This window comes from Rhinoderma darwinii, chromosome 10 (assembly GCF_050947455.1).
Source record: "Rhinoderma darwinii isolate aRhiDar2 chromosome 10, aRhiDar2.hap1, whole genome shotgun sequence".
Classification (NCBI taxonomy): Eukaryota; Metazoa; Chordata; class Amphibia; order Anura; family Rhinodermatidae; genus Rhinoderma; species Rhinoderma darwinii.
In genome coordinates this window covers 40,467,947-40,486,497 of record NC_134696.1, presented here as the reverse complement: position 1 = coordinate 40,486,497, position 18,551 = coordinate 40,467,947, and the positions used below count along the sequence as shown (strand labels likewise).

The 18,551-nt window shown below is 40.9% G+C and overlaps 1 protein-coding gene across 4 annotated transcripts in view; it reads right to left on the bottom strand.

Annotated features, from left to right (window-relative positions):
• The window catches only part of HOATZ (HOATZ cilia and flagella associated protein), a 35,104-nt gene extending 19,388 nt beyond the window's left edge, over nucleotides 1–15,716 (bottom strand). For 2 of the 4 annotated variants that reach the window (XR_012850722.1, XM_075838788.1), the window contains exons 1-3: nucleotides 15,449–15,707; nucleotides 11,676–11,711; nucleotides 9,239–9,309 (exon numbers count right to left, since the gene is read on the bottom strand). Coding sequence is in view for 2 of the 4 variants with exons in the window: in XM_075838788.1 (XP_075694903.1) it covers nucleotides 9,239–9,309; nucleotides 11,676–11,711; nucleotides 15,449–15,635 (294 nt within the window). In the remaining 2 variants the exon portion in view is untranslated. Of the gene's footprint in view, nucleotides 1–9,238; nucleotides 9,310–11,675; nucleotides 11,712–15,448 lie in introns of all 4 variants that reach the window. The other 2 variants (XR_012850723.1, XM_075838790.1) reach the window with 2 other exon arrangements.
• Nucleotides 15,717–18,551: the final 2,835 nt, after the last annotated feature.

Sequence of the window (18,551 nt, the reverse complement as noted above, 5' to 3'; positions counted from 1 at the left end):
AGGAATGAGGCCTACACTACTGAAAAATGGGTGTAGTTCATTGAACCTTTTACACTCAGAACTAAATAGGACTGCTAGGCAAACATGGGAGTCTGCCCTCCGGCTATTAAAGGAGCGTCTCAGGGCCTAGATCAGAGGTCTCAAACAGATGATCTGCGGCCCGCTGACAGCGGGAGAGCAGGCAGGAGGAGCGCCGCACACCACCCCGATGTAGATAGTGCCGCGCCAGACACCCCACCCTGTGGTCAGCCCTACACCCCTTCTCTATAGATAGCCTCATTGGGGCTCCCTCTAGGAGTGGAATCCCCAACCAGAGCGCTCTAGTCGCGGATTTCGCTGATAGACGAGGCCTCTCACGTAACTGTCCATATATGGACAGTGACGTCAGGGGCTCCTCCAGGGGAGAAATCCCCAGCCAAAGTGCCAGCAACGCTTTGGCTGGGGATTCCACTCCTAGAGGGAGCCCCAATGAAGCTATCTATAGGGGGATATGTGTGGCACTATCTACAATGGGGTGTGTGTGGAACTATCTAAAAAGGGCTGCCCAATCTTGACATTCTTGTGTCTGCCAAACGCTGCCAACCGAGCAGCCAGACTGCATTTAGCGACACTTAAACTGGATTGTTAAAACAAGCACGTGGAGTAAACTCACAAATTTCCGTTAAGTTTAAACCTAGCGCTATTATTATAGTAATGTAATATTATTATAGTGATGTAGTATTGTTAAAGTAATGTAGTATTATTATAGTAATATAGTATTATTATAGTAATGTAGTACTGTTAGTTATGTAGTATTGTTATAGTAATGCAGTATTGTTATAGTAATATAGTATTATAGTAATGTAGTATTATTATAGTAATGTAGTATTATAGTAATGTAGTATTATAGTAATGTAGTGTTATAGTAATGTAGTATTATAGTAATTTAATATTGTTATAGTAATGTAGTATTATAGTAATGTAGTATTATAGAGATGTAGTATTATTATAGTAATGTAGTATTGTTATAGTAATGTAGTATTATAGTAATGTAATATTGTTATAGTAATGTAGTATTATTATAGTAATGCAGTATTGTTATTATAGTAATGTAGTTCTGTTAGTTATGTAGTATTGTTATAGTAATGTAATATAGTAATGTAGTATTGTTGTAGTAATGTAGTATTATAGAGATGTAGTATTATTATAGTAATGTAGTATTATTATAGTAATGCAGTATTGTTATTATAGTAATGTAGTTCTGTTAGTTATGTAGTATTGTTATAGTAATGTAGTATTGTTGTAGTAATGTAGTATTGTTATAGTAATGTAGTATTATAGTAATGTAGTATTATAGTAATGTAGTATTATTATAGTAATGTAGTATTGTTGTAGTAATGTAGTATTGTTATAGTAATGTAGTATTGTTATAGTAATGTAGTATTATAGTCATGTAGTATTGTTATAGTAATGTAGTATTATAGTAATGTAGTATTGTTATAGTAATGTAGTAGTATTATAGTAATGTAGTATTGTTATAGTAATGTAGTATTGTTGTAGTAATGTAGTATTGTTATAGTAATGTAGTATTGTTATAGTAATGTAGTATTATAGTAATGTAGTATTGTTATAGTAGTGTAGTATTATAGTCATGTAGTATTGTTATAGTAATGTAGTATTATAGTAATGTAGTATTGTTATAGTAATGTAATATTGTTATAGTAATGTATTATAGTAATGTAGTATTATAGAGATGTAGTATTATTATAGTAATGTAGTATTGTTATAGTAATGTAGTATTATAGTAATGTAATATTGTTATAGTAATGCAGTATTATTATTATAGTAATGTAGTTCTGTTAGTTATGTAGTATTATTATAGTAATGTAGTTCTGTTAGTTATGTAGTATTGTTATAGTAATGTAATATAGTAATGTAGTATTATTATAGTAATGTAGTTCTGTTAGTTATGTAGTATTGTTATAGTAATGTAATATAGTAATGTAGTATTGTTGTAGTAATGTAGTATTATAGAAATGTAGTATTATTATAGTAATGTAGTATTGTTATTATAGTAATGTAGTTCTGTTAGTTATGTAGTATTGTTATAGTAATGTAGTAATGTAGTATTGTTATAGTAATGTAGTATTATTATAATGTAGTATTATTATAGTAATGTAGTATTGTTATAGTAATGTAGTATTATTATAGTAGTTCAAATAACGAATTGATTAACAATAATATTGTATTTTTATCAAATTTGAAAGTAATGCGGCCCGTCAACTTCCCATTTTTTCTATGTGTGGCCCATTTACCCTGCTGAGACACTGGGCTAGATCGAGTGAATCCCATAATAGCATATTATTGAATTGTTGTGAACACAATTCACTCGTGTATTTTCTTAGAAAATGCTCCAAAGTCGGGTCTTTTACATTCTGCAAATATCTGTTCTTCGCAGCCTGTATAACTAAACTGGAGTTTATAGACTCTGCTCGCTGTTCACTATATCACACAAAATAATGTATTTACAGCAGTGTATTTGAATGTAAAGCTCTGGGGGGATCTGTTACTTTAAGAACTCATTGCTCCTCGGGGAGTGCACTCGCTTAATATACGAGCTTTCCAGCATTATCTTCTGGGAAACTACTCATGGTTGTTACACCTGAAGAGGCTCTTGTAAATAAAATAATTAGACATCTCAATCTCATGAAATAGCAATCAATAACAGGACTTTAATGGGAACTGATCTGCAAAACCGGGATCTGCAGACATGGAATGTGGAAATATTACAATATTGATAGAATAAGCAGTACATACATTAATGTCATTATGGATACTGGATACGGGGTGCAAAGATGCATGGGTCATTAAAAATGTCAAGATATAGTGCAGACTTTCTAGATTGCCAATGTTTGTCTGGGTGCCCAGTATTAATTTGTCTTTCTAATCCAGTATTTGGCTCTACAATCTGACATGTCATATTATTGCAGCTGGGTGGGATGTACTATGTCACACTGGCCTCCCTGAAATGCGTTTTTTATAAATATTCTACTGTGTACTGCAGGTTACTAACAGAGTGTAAGTAAATGGGGGAGGAATCCTCCAGCTCACCGATCCTATATGTCCGAGCCCGGACAGCGCACGGATCCTCGTGGCCGCACACGAAGATCAAAGCAGAAAAAGAGAAACGTGATCCAGCGCTGGATTAAGCTTCTCTTTTTCTACTAACAGAGTCTATCACACAGGATTGCTTTTTCTGTTTGCTAGTAATAGCACATTACAGCATAGGTTTGATTTCTTGCTAAGACTATATGGACAGTGATGTCAGTCTTTTCTTATTGATGGAGTCCCTGAGCAGAGCATCAGCTAGCACTCTGCCCGGGGACTCCAGCACTGCTCCCGACCACATTGTCCATATATAGACAGTCATTTTTATATTCTCACTCACCTGCATTGCCCGAAAAAAGTCTGCTCGCTCTAGGAAAACAGTGCCAATTCCACACCTACTCTTCCTCTCTTCTCTGCTTCGCATCATAATTATGTCAATCAAACGGGATGGACGGGGATCAGTGCTGGAAAGGTACATACTGAGGACTCCAAAGTGTGAGCATATCATTGAGAGGACTCCGAGGTGTTCCAGCGCATGGGATTGCAGCGGGGGATAGGGTGAGTAGACACGAAAGATATACATATTTTCAATCTAGGACTGGACCCTTAAATACTGGTTATTTTGATTTAGGGTAGTTAAAGTTAGTGACCGATTTCCTTTAAAACTTAAAGTAAATGAATTTCAACTGAGAGGCCACACTTTTTTCCCAATAAACCCAGCTTATTTTTTTTATATTTATTTTAAAAGTGGGCTTCTATATTATTTGTGCCAAGCGCTATCCAGTATCAGGGAAGTAGTGGTTTGTTGGAAGGCTCTCCTCTATGTAACTCCCTGAGTATATTTCACGCATAGAATTAGTCATTCGAAGCACTTTGCATATATCTGAAAAATAAATATATATGCTGGCAGTGTCAACTGACTAATGAGACTGGGAACTGAAAGTAAAAATATATCACATACACCAGAGAACAATTACACCAGAAAAGAGGCGTAAATGCATTGACAAATCTCAACTAGTGTCAGCAGTGATGAAGAACACTAGATGTTGCACAAAGAGGTTTAAAACAACGTTGGAAACTCCTCCTGAGGGTAACAGATATCTCCCTATTCCTGAAGGGAAATTTACATGAAAGGATATACAGAGAGTAAAGGGGCCCCCGCAGCAGTCAAAATGGTCTTGGGCTCTTGTCCCCTACTTCATTGAGGGCAATGTGTAGTGATTCTAGCAAGGCACTTTCTATGGTTACTAAAGCTATGGCAGGTACGCCAACAGCGCTTTACATGACTATCCAGCAGAGACACTCTCTCCATTCATTGCTTTGTTTCTGTGTTGCATGATAGTCAATGGTGAGAGGCCCTTTTAATCACGAATACAAAACTTAATGGGGGTATTAGGTGTAATGTCTGAAAGGTCAGATCAGGGTCACGATTCTTACCAGAGAAGTGGAACCCTAAGCCGGCATTGGCATGCAGATTCTAAGGAAACTCCCCATTCTTCACCCTTAACCCCCACAATGACTTTCAAGGTCGGATTCGAAGGTCGCAGTCCCCAGGGTAGTCACCGATTGGTGGTCGGTAGGCTGCTAGAAATGTGAGGAACAAGGCAGAGGTGAAGTTCAGGAACGGAATCAGGAATCCTCACCGGGAGTAACTAGGGGGTCGTACAAGTACCAGGCGACAAATCCGGAGCAGCAAGACAAAGGCAGAACCCAGAAGCAAGGCTAAAATATTGTCAGTCAGCTAGAAGCATGGAAGCGGCGGCCGCCAGTGGGAGATTATCACTGGATCAGGAAGAGGTGAGAAGCAGTACAATTTGTTAAAAATCTGATGCAGCCAGCAGCAAGGAGCAGGAAACCCGTGCCTACCAATGGGAGATGGATCGTCAAGAGGTGCGTAACAATCACGTGGTCAATGATTTTGTAGTACCGCAATTAAATCAGTTAGATCTTAGATCAGCTCAGACGGATACTCATTTAGTAAATCAAATATGCCTGCATGGATACCTAAAAATAAATGCCATGATAAATGGTCCCCATTGCTAAATAATAACAAGAACCTTTTTGTATCTAATGTACACTCAAGAGATTATTGATAACAGATGCTGTCCATATCGCTACAAAGAAGTGGGAGAGTCGACTATGCTATTGCTTCTGGCAAAACGACGGGTCCGGTGCACAACAGACACAAACGGAAACCATGGGTACCGGATCCGTCATAATTGATTAATCAATGGTGATGGAAACCTCTGGTTTCCGTTCGTGTCAGTTTGTGTCTGTTCAGGGTCCCATTCTGACGGAAAGCTCAGACGGAACGTCAGAACGGGACCCCAACGCAGATGTGAACGAAGCCTTAGCCAGTGTTCCCGTATCCTGCTTCCCGTATCCTGTATCTGTGTTTGTTCCGAAGTTAAAGTCTAGTATTGGAGTCGTGTTGTGTCATCTGCCACACCAAGCATCATCTGCCAAAGCGTCTGTTACACCTCGTGTCTGTCCGGACTCTTACAGGTACTCGTGCTAAAGACTTTTGGACAGACTGTTTGGCCAGCTGCCACTCCACTATGGCCATAATCTAGGACCGTGACAAGAGGGAAACATTTTTAGAAAATAATTCCTTTTTGATGATATACTCAGAATCAAAATGTGACAAAACCCACATATGTATACCTTACTACCAATGATAAATCAATATGAACCTTTTTATGTGCAGTATTGTTTTTTAAGATCAATGGAAAAGAAATCATTGAAAAATACATACAGGGATTTTACAAAGCTTCTGTTTAATTACTCTGTTCAATGTACTTAATATATCTCTGACATTTGTCCATTAAAGTACTAAGTAGACCCTATATCCCTCTGACAACGATCAATCTGAGAAGACAAATGCTGGCATCCCGGTTTCGATGTCTAATGATTTTCCTTCCAAGAAGATGAACTACAAATGGGTTTTGCACAATTAATATTAATGTATAAGGGCACTACTGACAAATACAGGACTGAAACAACAGAAATAGTCAAGAAGCAAAGTCCCTACAATCAATTAAACAGAAAATCAAACATTAGAGGCTTTTCACATGTCAGCTGTATGCTTTTGACTAACCATAGGCATCTTATTGCAAGTCATCAGCTACTGGAATATTTGGTGCAATTCAAGTATCAGCAAAACAGATCTTATAGATGCCCTAAAAACACTTAGGGTATGTTCACACGGCTTATTTTCAGCCATTTTTCAGGCCATAAATGCCTCCAAACACCTGCCGATTGATTTCAATGGGAAAAACGGCGGTTCGTTCCGACGGGGCATTTTTTTACGCGGCCGTTTGAAAAAACTGCCCTTAAAAAAAGCCTTGTAAAAAGAAGTGCATGTCACTTAAGCCATTTTTGAAGCCGTGTTTCATTGTCTCAATAGAAAAACAGCTCCAAAAACAGCCGTAAAAACGCATCAGAAAACGTGTGCTGCATAAAAAAACAGCTGAAAAACAGAGGCTGTTTTCCACTGAAAACAGCTCCGTATTTTACAGTCGTATTTAGTCTAGCGTGTGAACATAGCCTAATAGGGAGGCTGTAACAGCCCCAATGAACGGCTCCCTGAACATACAGGAGGCAATAGGCAGAACGTATGAAAAGCGACATGTCCTATAGCTATAAACGAGTCAAGATTGCCAGGTGATCCCTCTCGAGTCTTGACCAATCAGCTGAGTTATAGACACATTACAATGCACACAATGGGCGCTTCTAATAGGTTCCTTAATATAAAGAGCTCTCATGTTAAAGATAATTTTTGCTTTTGTTCCCAAGCACAGACCTTTAACCGCTCCCGCAAGACGATGTACATGCAATTAGTCGGCGGGTTGTAGTTTTCACACTATAGTAGGTCATTATACATACATGTCATCATTGATTGTGCAGGCACAACTGTACCCACACGATCAACAGCGGGAGGAATGGCTCAGAGAAAACTCCAATCCCAGCTGTTTAACTCCTGATGCTCCACAATCAGTATTGATCACAGTGCGGACAGGGAAAGAGCATCGGCATTGCAACCGCCAGAGCAGACTGTGAAATACTGACAGTCCCTAATAAAGGCCACCGGGCTGTCTAGTATTAATCACGGTTGCCATAACAGATGCTTGTGCATTTTAAAAGCACGGGCAGTAATGTACTGTCATACAGATAAATGGGCATTAAAATAAATTATTTTCAAAAGAATAAAAAAATACAATGATTCCCTTAGAAATCAACGGATGCCTTAAAGGGGTTTTCCCACGAGAGACATTTATGACACATCCGCAGGATCTTGGGAAATATTTGCATGTTCATTGTGGTTTCTGACCGTATAAATCATTTTATTTTCTATGACACTACTCTGTAAATTTATTTTTGTCTATGAACAGAAGATCTGGACATTTTACAGTTGGAGGAACCACAAAAAAAAATAATTTTTCCATAAGCTGAAGCAGGTGTGTAACTAGTTTATGCAGCAGGACAACGATCCTAATCACAAAAGCATGTCTATAGTGAATGGCTGAGGAGAAGCAAAATGAAACTTGTGGATTGGCTTAGTCAAAGTCCTAACTTAGACCTGGATAAATGCTGTAGCAGCAGAAATTAGTAGTTCATGGAAAAAGAGGTTCCAATGTATAGCAGAGAGGGATCACATTCATCAGCAGTGATATAAAACATACAAAAAGCGTTTGGTTATTACTGTATTGATGCCAATGGTGATGAAGCCATTTATGAAGTTGAAGCAGTTACAAACTTTTTCACATGTTTTGTTGTTTTATACTGGAATTCTTGATTTTTCGGAGCATGTGGTATACCTTATGAATCAAACGGAGATTTATACACCATAAGAGTATGTTCACACGCTAGCTGGCTTTTACGGCTGAAATGACAGACTGTTTTCAGGAGAAAACAGCTGCCTCGTTTCAGCCGTAAAAGCTCCTCCTCGTATTATGCGAGGCGTCTTTGACGCCTGTAATCTTGAGCTGCTCGTCATTGAATTCAATGAAGAACGGCTCAAATTACGTTGCAAAGAAGTGCCCTGCACTTCTTTGCCGAGGCAGTCAATTTACGCGTCGTCGTTTGACAGCTGTCAAACGACGACGCGTAAATTACAGGTCGTCTGCACAATACGTCGGCAAACCCATTCAAATGAATGGGCAGATGTTTGCCGACGTATTATAGCCCTATTTTCAGGCGTAAAACGAGGCACAATACGCCTGAAAATAGGTCGTGTGAACCCAGCCTAACCCTTCATATGTGTATACCACTGTTCCTACAATCAGGAGTGAAATATGACCTTCAATTTGGTTAAACGTCTAATTGTTCGTTTTTTTTGTACGTTAAAGTTCTTTTAATTTTATATCAGTAAAAGTTATATTTTATGCAAAACTCAAGTCCTACTCCAGTGATTTTTTGTTAATACTAGTAGAGAATTTACTATTGCACTATTCCTCTGGTAAGAAGATTCCAAGTTCACCACATATTTTAATTCCTGCTGCAGAAAGTGGACTGAATTGCTGCGTTTTTCAGAGGAGATGTCACCACCTCCCAGCATTATGAAAAACGTGGCAAAATACAAACCATTTTCTGCAGTCAAAACCGCAGCGGAAAGTCTGCTACTTTCGGCAGCAATTCTGTTACATGTGGAAAAGCCCTTATAGATAGAGCAGAAGGCTCCTGCTGCAGCCAGTTGTCTTACAGCCAGAGACAGGTTTGTGAGGAAGTATGGGCGGTAGTTTGGATAATCTCCTGGGACACAGATAAAACGTTATGGTTATATTTCTAATAGATTTAATTGCAATATGAGACAGGATAGAATCAAAGAACAAAATTTGCTTGAACTTTGTTGTTGTATATTTTTAACATTTAGTGAACAGTTATTTCTGCTGGGACAGAAATGTGGTGTCCCAAGACAGATCAGACGATCTAGGAATGTCTCATTCAACCTGGGACAATTGGGTGGTATGAGCAAGATCACTGGAAGCAGACATCAAATTGCTTGCTGTGGGAAACAACTCTGTTTTCCTCCAAAATCAGTCAACAGCATATGGCTATAAAGATTTTTGTGTTGCCTTGTGATTTACTGCTCTAGGGTCCTCATACTGATTACACAGTAATAAAGAGAAATAACATGAGAAATCATACTTACTTTGTGCATATAAATGGATCTTTGTTCTATATCTTGCACTCTCTGTGCCTCCAATAAAAAATAATCTGTCTCTGAAATAAAAAGGATCTAAACATTTGTATATTTAACAAAAAAAAACAAAAACACAACAACCCCACAGCTGCACTATGATACAAACGTAAACATTTTTGTACAGGGCCAGTGACATCAATGAGTCAAAAATCCCCAAACTCTGTCTAAGTTGTCCAATTACGAATACCTACACTTACATACAGACACACACACACACACACACACACACACACATTTAAAATACAAACAAAAAAATAAACATTGCAAACCTCCTGCTTTGTGTCTACTGTGCTTATATAGACCTATGTGTCTCCATGGTTACAGACTACAGACATACCCGGTGTAGTCTGATTCTACAGTCATACTCTCTGTCCTCTACTTCTTACTAACCTTCGGTACGTACACTATCTGGCCATCAAAAGTATGTGGACAACGGACCATCAAACCTTGTTGGACATCACATTCCAAAACCATGAGTGTTAATATGGAGATGGGCCCCTTTTGCATCTATTACAGTCTCCACTCTTCTGGGAAGGCTCTCCACAAGATGTTGGAGTGGGTCAGTGCCCATTTAGCCAAAAGAGCATTTGTGAGATCAGGTTTGGGTTACAAGCTGCACTCCAATTCAGAGCTTGAAGGGGTATTCCCATCGTATAAGGTGATGGCACGTTGCTAGGATATGTCATCATTTTATGATCGGTGGGGGTCTGACCTCTGGGACGTACACTGATCCTGAGAAATCGCTGCTTTAGCGATGCAGCCCCTCCACTGTTTTTTCCTGCACAGCGGTGCACCAGCGACTTCGCTGATATTCTAATTCATTAAGAAGGACTAGTGTATCATCAAAAAGTTCATTTATTTCAGTAATTCAATTCAAAAAGTGAAACTCATATTATATAGATTCCTTACACGCAGAGTGATCAATTTCCCACATGTTTTTTCTTTTAATGTTGATGATTATGGCTAATAGTTAATGAAAACCCAAAATTTAGTGTCTCAGAGAGTTAGGATATTATATAAAGCCAATTTCAAAAATGATTTTTAATACTGAAATGTTGGCCTACTGAGAAGTATGTAAGGTATATGCCCTCAATACTTGGTCGGGGCTCCTTTTGCATGTATTACAGCATGAATGCGGCGTGGCATGGAGGCGATCAGCCTGTGGCACTGCTGAGGTGTTATGGAAGCCCAGGTAGCTTTGATATCGGCCTTCAGCTCGTCTGCATTGCTGGGTCTGGTGTCTCTCATCTTCCTCTTGACAATACCCTATAGATTCTCTATGGGGTTTAGGTCAGGCGAGTTTGCTGGCCAATCGAGTGCAGCGATACGGTGTTTATTAATCCAGGTATTGGTACTTTTGGCAGTGTGGGCAGGTGCCAAGTCCTGCTGGAAAATGTAATCAGCATCTCCATAAAGCTTGTCATCAGAGGGAAGCATGAAGTGCTCGAAAATGTCCTGCTAGATGCTGCGCTGACTCTGGACTTGATATAACACAGTGGACCAACACTGCTGCTCAGTGTCCAAAGTCCTGTTTTCAGATGAAAGGTAATTTTGCATTTCATTTGGAAATCTCGGTCCCAGAGTCTGGAGGAAGAGTGGAGAGACATCAATCCAAGTTGCTTGCGGTCCAGTGTGAAGTTTCCACAGTCAGTGATGGTTGGGGAGCCGTGTCATCTGCTGGTGTTGGGCCACTGTGTTATATCAAGTCCAGAGTCACGGAGAGGACAGATAGAAGGGAATATAACTGCATGATCACACTACACAGGCTTAGTTTATAGTCTGTTAGCATGAAGACACATTGGTGCAATATACACAAAATGGTAAGTCAGTTTGGAACGTTGCTTCATGTTTCATCGGGCATGCACTGGGACAATAAAACATGAAGACCCCCCTTAAGCAAAGTCATCTAATTATAAACTGTGGTAAATTATATTCCCTGCAATTATATTCTCTGCAGCCAATGTCTGTATAAAAAAAAAAAAAGTACCATTTCCAGCAGTCTGGACTCTGTGAGTAGATCTTACCCAGATATTGTTACAATGTATTGAGGTGCATCATGTCAGCTTTGTTAGCAGTCATTTCACAGAATGTAGGCTACTGTAACCATTTAGTGTGTAAGAAGAGAGTCGGTCATTCAGTACAGTACCATCCCTACTCCCTACCTTATAGGATCCCACACACTGGACTGAGACATCTGCATGGCAATGGTTTTAGATATAATATTAAGCATTATATATATCCATCTACATTACCATCATCGGCACAAAAGTCCAAATACGGCTCATTTTGAAAAAAGAAGTAGTATAAGGAAAACCTCGGACAAGGTAATGGATAGCACACTGGTGACTACAATCATGGAGGATTATACATGTTGCTTCATACTTACTGAGATCCTTCAGTTCCTGCTGTGTGTAATTCTTTCCTAGTAATCAAAATGAAAAATACTGATAAATGAATATTTCTCCATAAGAACTGAACAAAATCCCATCAACAATACATCCGTCAAGCATTTCTTCATTCACCTACCCCACCCAATAATGTCTAGGCAGGACCATATTCTCGCGCTCTCTTAGGCCAGGACTACATCTAGACTTTTTGTAGTGCTACTAATGATTTTAACTATTGAGCTACAGCTGCAGTCCACAGGAGTACATTGAGTTGCAGGAAATCTTGTGGACTGCAGCTGTCACTCAATAGTCAAAATCAATCAGTAGCGCTACAAAAAGTCAAGGTGTAGCCCTGGTCTTACACGCTATTCATTGTTCATCATCGTGACTTGACTTTTCATTTCAAATAATTCATTATATGGGATCAGTGAGTAAAAGCAAATGTGTATTGATCCCTTTAATTATGTATTCCTGACAAGGCGGTTTCAGCTGAAGTGTCATTTTAGTGAACTCTAGGCCTATTTAATGTAGCGATTAGAGGATTAATGGTCAAGTGAGGGCTACACAAGTCCAGCGTACACTGCGGCTAGGAAGGTGGATTTCTGCATACACTATAAACCATACCTAATGTTAATGGTCCTACATTGGAAGGGGAATCAATACTATTTAATTTAATTTAAAAGTCCACAGTGCCTAGATTTCATTCTGCAAACATATAGCTCCCATTTATAGAAAAGTCAATATATTTGGTAAGCCTAATCCCATAATCTGATATGCTTTTAATTCTATGACAACTATTACTGGTGACTTATTTGAACAAGTAGAGATGTGGTTCACACATTATTGACTAGAATGGTGGTCTTTACATGCATAATGTCTTGAAGTGTTTTTCTTTAACAAAAAACGACCAATACCCTGAGAGATAAGAGACACTGTGGGTTAAAGAAGTGGCATCAGTCGGTTTTCAGACGGCTGTGATACAGATACGCTTTAGGCCTTATTTACACGAGCGTAGTTCACGTCCGTTGTACGCATGTGAAAATCACATGCGTCGCACGGACCTATGTAACTCAATGGGGCCGTTCAGACAGTCCGTGATTTTCACGCAGCGTGTGTCTGCTGCGTAAAACTCACGACATGTCCTATATTTGAGTGGTTTTCGCACAGTCAATGGGTGCGTGAAAATCACGTGCGGCACACAGACGCACTTCCGTGTGCTGCTCGTGATTGGCGCAACATTTGTTTAAGAAATGAAGGCAAAAATAAAACCACCTCCTTCATTTCTGTTTTTAATCATAAAAACAGAGTGTCATAACGATGGCATATGCGTGAAAATCACACAGCCACCAAACACTTATGACACACGGAACTGCAACGCGCAAAAAATAAATTTTTTTTTTGCGCGCGCAAAACGCACATTTTTTTTGCACGCGCAAAACGCACGCGCTCGTGTGAATTTCACCTTAGTGTCTTTATTTCGGACATAACAGCCGGACCCCTGTGATTCTATTGAACCAAACTTAGATCACTATAAGGTTCTATTGTGATCTTAAAAGAATTGTCCAGTTTAGAAAACCTATTTTCTCTTAAACTCTATTAGGGTATTTGGAGTTAATAGAGGGAGATGCCTTGTTCAGGATCCTCACCTTACAGCCAGAGAGGAGAGCGGGTACAAAGAGCATCTCTCGCTGTCCTGTTTTACTTAGACAACCCATTGATATGAATGGGTACCGTGTGATGCTTAATTTCTCCTGTGGTGGCGCTGCAGGAAAACTAAACACTCCTGTCAGGTTTCCCCACAGATTACAGCAGGAGGACACTTTGTGATCATCTCAAGGGACACTTCTAAGGCTACAGTCAAACGAACGTAGCCAACCTTGGACGTGAAAAACTGCCATTTTCCACGTCCGAGGTGCACCCGTGTGGGACGCGTTATCACATATCCCCATGGACTAGAGTCTATGGAGGGATGCATGAAGCGCAAAAAAATAGGACATGTCCTATTTTATCACGGACCCTTTACATGCTACGCTGAAACAACGGTCGCGTGAACGGCCCCATTGAAGTACATGAGTTCGTGTGATGGCTGTTGTTTTAACGGCCGTCACATGGACTACATATACGCTCGTCTGAATGAGCCCTAACACGTAGGGATGGTTTAAAGTGGAGAACCCCTTTAGGGTACCCAAACACAAGATGAAAGTTGTTTAAAGTAACCGATTTCGACCATAAAGAACAATCATTGCGGGGAATTACAGAGCGATTGTCATATACAGTTCTTATTAGAAACATTTGTGTTATATATCAGCCGTATTTCTTCTTGTGACATTGGATGTGTATTGCACAACTATAAGGCTATGTTCACACGGGGTATTTTGGCGAGTTTTTTGACGCGGAAACCGCGTCGCAAAACTCGGCAATAACGGCCCGAGAACGCCTCCCATTGATTTCAATGGGAGGAGTCGGCGTCTTTTTCCCGCGAGCAGTAAAAAGAAGCGACATGCCCTATCTTCGGGCGCTTCCGCCTTTGACCTCCCATTGACTTCAATGGGAGGCAGAGAAAGCGTATTTCACGCTGTTTTATGCCTGCGGCGCTCAATGGCCGCAGGCGAAAAACGGCGCGAAAATCACCGCGAAAATCGGCGTGCAGGGAGAGGAATATCTGCCTCAAAGTTCCAAACGGAATTTTGAGGCAGATATTCCTCCCCCAAAATACTCCGTGTGAACATAGCCTAACGGCCAACGTAATCTAAATATTACAATAACAATCATGAAACTAAAGGATTGTACACTCCAATAAAAACATATGAGCAATGTAAGTGAGGCCTAACGCTTCTCTCCTAACGCTTCTCTCCTTATTTGAGGGTGATGTGCTTTTTTTAGGACATATATTCAGGGCCATTTATCATTTTATACCGATTAGTCCTTGCTATTCTGTTAGGCTAAGTTCACACTGGCGTTATTATCAGTTTACCTGTCCTCCGTCAGAGGAAGAGAGGATCGATACATTAAAAGGAAAGCAACGGTTTAGTTAGAATTACTATTGATTTCAATGGTAATTCTTTTGCATCAGTTGCTTTCAATTTGTCTCCGTTCGCTAGGTTTGCGTTTTTTGGAACGGAAACAAAAGTGCAGTCTGCAGAACTTTTATTTCCGTTCAAAAGAACAGAAACCTAGCGAACGGAGACAAATGGAAAGCAACTGATACAAAAGAATTACCATTGAAATCAATGATAATTGTAACGGAACTGTTACTTTCTGTTTAATGTTATGGCTGAACAGTGTAAATCCTATGTATATGACATATATATTACCTGTCGGAATACTCCTAACAAAAGGGGTCACTTGTAGCTACTGGGCCGAAATGCAAAATCTGAAACAGCTCCCCCCAACTATCATATGTCATTTATAATACTGGTGACTTCTTGGGACTCTGGCGTGACTGCGACCTGTGCACCGCCATAGATATTACCTAATAAAAAAATCTGCAACATATAAAACAGCATATAAATCCGCAGCGTGTGGATGTGACGTGTGATAGATAGCGCAGGGCGGTTTGTGCCAGTTTTCACCATGCAGGAAGGTTTACATGTGGTGTTTGTGATGAATTTATAAAGAAACGCTACAAGTGAACATGATAATATATAATCATCGCACCGCAAGTCTTGACAATTGTTATTTCCCTCCCCCCTCGTTACTATCGCGGTAATCGGACTGAATAGAACCGCAGCACACAAGACTAGATTCACACTGTCCTCTCCTCATACCATACTTGTCAGGTTCTTCGCCTCCCCGGCAGCTCTCAGCCTCTGCTCCACGTCCCCGGACACCAGCCTGGACTCTAGCGGCGGCTGCAGGGTGACGGAGTTCCAGAAGATCTTGCTGCACATCACGTCGTGCTCAGACGAACCTGCGAACACCGTGTAATCGTCATAACCGAGCTCTCCCGTGCGCTCCATGCCGCCTTGTATACACGGAAATGCTCATCACCCTGGAGATAAAATGCTGCGCAGGCGCAGAGCGGTCTTGAATGAGGTCACGTGCTACAATGGCAAGGAAAAGAGGTGATGGAGAAGCCTGACATACGGCAGCCAGAGGGGCTGGGACCGGGGCATGAGTTAGGGAACAAAATGTTTAACATATGGACCAATGAGGGTACAATATGTCCCTATATAATAAATCATCAATATCTATCAACTAAATAATAGGAATATTGTGTGATAACACAAATACAAAACCTTTCAATAATTATACATAAGCAAGTGCACAAAATCCTGGAGTACAGCTGTTTGGGGAATAACAAAACTGATACAAGGCAGATCCTGCAAATAACAGCCTGAAATGTCATAATCTCCACTGGTACATTAAAAAGAGGAGCGCTGAAGAATAGGACAGTGCCACGCCCGGCTGTTTCCATCCTTTCTGCCACCTCTTCACTCATTCTCCTCTGAATTGTTGTGGTCCCCAGCCTCACCAGATAGGACGGGGATAGAGGACCCTTGTTCAGGAGATACGTGCAGATCATGCCATATCCTGTGGAAATGCCATAAATGCCTAAGATGGGAGTACTCCTATAAGAGCAGGGCAGGGTCTCGGCACTGTACACACCTAGACAGTTTATTATGGCTGTGTACTTAATACTTTATTCTGCACATCCCTTTGCACTGTAATATCCGCATTGTACTAGATGTAAAGGGAGATCTGACTTGGTCTTACATTCTGAATATCTGTTATGTGTCGGTTGCTCTTCTGTTTACTGATACAAGCTTTACGGCATGCCCACACGTGGCGGTTTTCCTCCGCAACTGTCCGCATCAATGCCGCACAGAATCTGCGTTGCAGATTCTGCGGCGGATCTGCCCAAAATGTGCAGTAAATTGATGCGGACTAGCTGCTGCGTACTGCGGTAAAAGTGCTTCCCTTCTCTCTAGCAGTGCAGGATAGAGAGAAGGGACAGCACTTTCCCTAGTGAAAGTAAAAGAAATTCATACTTACCGGCCATTGTCTTGGTGACGCGTCCCTCTTTCGGCATCCAGCCCGACCTCCCTGGATGACGCGGCAGTCCATGTGACCGCTGCAGCCTGTGATTGGCTGCAGCCGTCACTTAGACTGAAACGTCATCCTGGGAAGCCGGACTGGAGACAGAAGCAGGGAGTTCTCGGTAAGTATGAACTTCTATTTTTTTGACAGGTTGCTGTATATTGGGATCGGTAGTCACTGTCCAGGGGGCAGAAACAGTTACTGCCGATCGCTTAACTCTTTCAGAACCCTGGACAGTGACTATTTACTGACGTCTCCTAGCAACGCTCCCGTAATTACGGGAGCCCCATTGACTTCCTCAGTCTGGCTGTAGACCTAGAAATACATAGGTCCAGCCAGAATGAAGAAATGTCATGTCAAAAAAGCAAGACGCATCCGCAGCACACATAACATGTGCATGACAGCTGCGGACTTCATTGCGGAATTTAGAATCTCCATTGAAGTCAATGGACAACTTCCGCAATGAGTCCTCAACCAGTCCGCCACACGTCCGCAACATCCATTGTATGCTGCGGACACCAAATTCCGCACCGCAGCCTATGCTCCGCAGCGGAATTTTCAGCCTCGTCTAAATGAAGCCTACTAAAAAGAAGTGGAAGGCAATGGAGAAACGGCTCCGCTGCAAATTAACGCTGCGGAGTGTCCGCAGCGGAATTCAAGAGCAATTCCGCCACGTGTGGCTTTGCCCTTAAGGTCGTGATGTGTCATGGCGGATTAGTTGCGGATTACAGTACAATGCTAGTGAATGGCGTTTTACAAAACCCCATTTACATGTCGCATAAAAAAAATTTACTCAGGTTTTAGGACATATTGAGTATTTTCAGACCTGCAGCCTGCCCTATATGTTACATAGGTAAGTAGTTGTTAAGGTTAAAAAAAGACACATGTCCAACCTATAATCCTACAGGGTTTATCCAGAAAAGGCAAAACCCCCAGGAGGTTGATGCCAATTTCCTCATTAGGGGAAAAATTCCTCCCCGACTCCAAATATGGAAACCAGAATAAATCTTGGGATCGACGTCTCATCTCCAAAATCGAATTTTGTGGATTTTTGCAGCAGATTTCTACCACCCCTGAATTTGCCCTAACAACCTCCACAAAGCTTGGGCATCCAATATCCATTTACCAGCCCCAGTGTTGTGTTTAGTCCCTTTCTAGCGGTTTACTTTTGCTGGCGACATCCCGAGCTCCCAGTTTGTAAGATCATTGTTTACTTATTATTTTTGTAGTAAACACTTCGGTAGTTGCTAAATACTTTCATATTGACTTCCGTATACCTCCCAGTGACCTGACGTCAGGAACGATCTGAAGACTTACAACTTTGTGTCAATTATATTATAGCTCATAATAAACTGGCCACAAAGTGTATAGGCAATAACTGAAATAGTGAACCAGCTTAAAAATATACTGTAGCTGAATAATCACCAGATATCTTCAGGTAAAATGTGAATGGGCCAATGCAAACAACAATCCAGGAATTCACTGGATTACAAGCCCGAATCTTCTTAGCATTGTGAATATTTCTGCTGTTACTGAATCTCTCCCAGGCTGCCTTCTAGAGATAATGTAAAGCTATGGCCCACCAATCTTCACCTCCCACGGTGGACTGGAGTTTGAAAATAAGGAGGGGGCATTTATTTTCCCCTTTCCATCGGCCAGAAACAAAATAAGAAAATACCTCACCGCTGCTCTTTTCCTTTCCGTGTCCCCTCAGGCTTCCTTAGCAAGCTGTGCAGCTCACACAAGGACAACGACCTGAGTGCTGTCACAGATAACATCCTGACACAGGCCGGCGCCAGTACGTGGTATGAGCCGTGGCATGCTGAGGGGAGAAG